This window comes from Chenopodium album, chromosome 10, assembly GCF_948465745.1.
Source record: "Chenopodium album chromosome 10, dcCheAlbu1.1, whole genome shotgun sequence".
In the NCBI taxonomy this organism is placed as follows: domain Eukaryota; kingdom Viridiplantae; phylum Streptophyta; class Magnoliopsida; order Caryophyllales; family Amaranthaceae; genus Chenopodium; species Chenopodium album.
The window spans coordinates 50878311-50881478 of NC_137843.1; the positions used below are offsets into that span (position 1 = coordinate 50878311).

Consider the following 3168-nt stretch of genomic DNA (forward strand, 5'->3'; position numbering starts at 1 on the left):
GTAGTAAATTCCTTTCACCCCAAAAATTATGCTACTGTATAGATGTGTCAAATGTAATCATGTCAATTACGGACTATTAATTATAGGAGGAAGGGAGCTAAGCAATTTTCAAGTCATAAGTCATACGGGGTAAGTAGTTTACGGAGTATGTCCTCATCCAAGACCTTGTGAATGTTGTGATACATAGACAAGTTTCGCTAACTTTGACAATACAACAAATCAACGAAAAGGCAAGTGCAATGCCTGCTGATTGCTGACGATGAAATAGATTAAAGGCATGTAAGTCGCTTCTAAATTTAGTCATGTATGTATCTTGCCAAGAGTCGTTGTCTTTAGGTGTCTCATTATCTAGAAATTATTCTACTTTTTAAAGGAATGTCAATGCTAAATTATACTGTAATAATTTATTTGTACTTTAGATTTGGGTTATCCTTTAGGATACTAACTTCATATTAAAGTAGAAATTTATATGATTTTCATATCGATAGTATATGTTGTGTTTGAACTTGTCTTATCTGAACTATTAGAATGTATTTGAACTTATTAACAATCATCTTAATGGATTTGTGTAATGACCCTATTATATTATATTTCGTGTTATTTAAATTTATAAACCCTTAACCCTTATATATGTATCCTAGCTAATTAAAACTTATTAACTTCTTATATAATCTTGTTTGAATTTAGCCATAACTTAGTAAACAAATATGGAATAAGTGAAAATAGGAAGACATAAAACATAAGCTAATTGAACTTGTTAATTAAGTATGGAGAATATAAATTTTCTAGTTTAATAAAAAATGGCATGAAATTTTTCATCTTCATTCTTTGATTATGTGGCTAGTCATTGACAATATAATCAAACAAAGATTTATCTATTATAATTTCTTGATATTAAATCAGTTAAGTCTTTTTAAAAATTCTTTTCATTCCACACTTGGACTAAACCGTTACCGAGCCCTATATAACACCCTTTTATTCGACAAAGTTGTAGAAACTCCAAGTCTCCAAAAACAACACTTGAACTAAGAAGAGTTGTGCATCGATCGTACCTCATTTTTAAGCCTTGCAAAGAAGCTTATTAGACTCAAATGGCAAATAAGATGGCAACAACTCGGGAAATCCGAAATTCCCAAAGAGCAGATGGTCCAGCCACTATCCTAGCCATTGGCACTGCAAACCCACCCAATGAAATGAGCCAAGACGAATTTCCTGATTTTTACTTTCGAGTTACAAAGAGTGAGCATATGGTCGATCTCAAGGAGAAATTCAAGCATATGTGTAAGTCTTATCACGTTATCTTTCTTCATGTTTAACTATCATGCATATTAACTTTTAGATTGCTTTTGTTTGATATAATATTAATTTTTTACCAATTATACAACTCTTGGTTTCAAAAAAATTTACCAAATTTATATAAAATATTGGGTAAACTATTGACACAGACCTAACAATGTACGGAGTTATTATTGTGATACCGTCTTGTTTAAGTGGGTTAATTATACACTCTATCCCTTCATTATAGAAAGACACGAGAATTGATTAATTGTGATGATTTTCACAGGCAAGAAATCAACTGTCAAGAAGCGATACATGTACCTAACGGAAGAATTATTAAAAGAGAACGTGAATATGTGTGATTACAACGCCTCATCTTTAGACACTCGCCAAGACATACTAGCAATTGAGGTGCCCAAACTTGGGAAAGAGGCAGCTATTAAGGCCATCAAAGAATGGGGCCAGCCGCGGTCCAAGATCTCCCACGTCATTTTCTGCACCGTATCAGGTGTATCCATGCCTGGGGCAGACTACGAGCTTACTAAACTCCTCGGCCTAGGACCTACTGTTAAGCGTTTTATGCTCTACCAGCAGGGTTGTTATGGCGGGGGCACGGTCCTCCGTCTAGCCAAGGACATTGCTGAGAACAATCGTGGAGCTCGTGTGTTGGTAGTCTGCTCAGAAATGACAGTAGTTGGCTTTCGAGGGCCTACTGAGACACACTTAGACTCGATGGTAGGACAAGCCCTCTTCACTGATGGTGCAGGGGCTGTGATCGTGGGTGCTGATCCTGACGAGTCTATCAACGAACAACCGATTTTTGAACTTGTATGGGCCTCCCAAACCTTCTTGCCGGGGTGCGAAAGGGCCATCGCAGGACAGCTGCGACAAGTAGGATTGACCATTCATTTAGCAAAGGACGTACCAAAGTTAATATCTAACAACCTTGAAAAAACATTGGTGGAGGCTTTTAAACCTATTGGTATAAATGATTGGAACTCCATCTTTTGGGTTGCTCATCCTGGAGGGCCTGCTATCCTAGATGAGGTGGAAGCCGAACTCGGCCTTGACAAGGACAAGCTCAGTGCAACTCGGCATGTACTTAGCGAGTTTGGAAACATGTCTAGTGCTTCTGTATTGTTCATCTTGGATGAGACAAGGAAAAGGTCATTCAATGAAGGCAAGGCTACAACTGGTAACGGGTTGGAATGGGGAGTCTTGTTCGGGTTCGGGCCGGGTATTACTATTGAAACTGTTGTGCTCCATAGTGTCCCAACAAAATTAGCTTGATTGAGGCAACATCCGATGTATTGACACTTTATAAGACCAATGTAAATGTATTGTACTCTCTATGTTTCAAATAAATACTTCAGTTTGTAATTTAGAATAATAAATATTGTAATACATACATCGGATATTGTAATTTAGATTAATAAATATTGTACTTTGCATATAAAACATCAATTTGAAAGCACTTATTTAGTAGAGCTGTCAATTTGGATATTCAAGTCGGGTTCGGGTTGGGTCAAATCAAGTTTCAGGTTGAATTAGGATCAGGTTATGTCGGGTCAATCTAGCCTCAGATCAAATTTAGGTTCAGGTCGGGTTAATTTCGGTATAGATTATTCCGGGTCGTTAACCTTTTCGGATATAGGTCAGGTTCGATTTGAGTCAAATTCAGATCGGGTTCAATTTCAAGTTCGAGTTGTGTTGAGTTGGGTTTGTTGGGTTAATAGATGGTACATTCAGGTTCGGGTTAGGGTTGGGTTAGATAATTATTTGGCCGGATAATCTTAAAGTTAGATCATTCTTGGTTTTGGTTCAAGTTCAATTCAAATAAATATCGATGTGGTGAAGCTGAACCTATATAATTACGCCTTTTATAATTTG

At 36.8% G+C, this 3168-nt stretch overlaps 1 protein-coding gene across 1 annotated transcript; it reads left to right on the plus strand.

Annotated features, from left to right (window-relative positions):
- The first annotated feature begins 1091 nt into the window (after positions 1–1091).
- Positions 1092–2568, plus strand: LOC145565343 (chalcone synthase 2-like). Its single transcript, XM_081625382.1, has 2 exons — positions 1092–1281; positions 1565–2568. The coding sequence occupies exons 1-2, from the start codon at positions 1092–1094 to the stop codon at positions 2566–2568; spliced, it is 1194 nt and encodes a 397-aa protein (XP_081481508.1).
- The last annotated feature ends 600 nt before the right edge of the window (positions 2569–3168 follow it).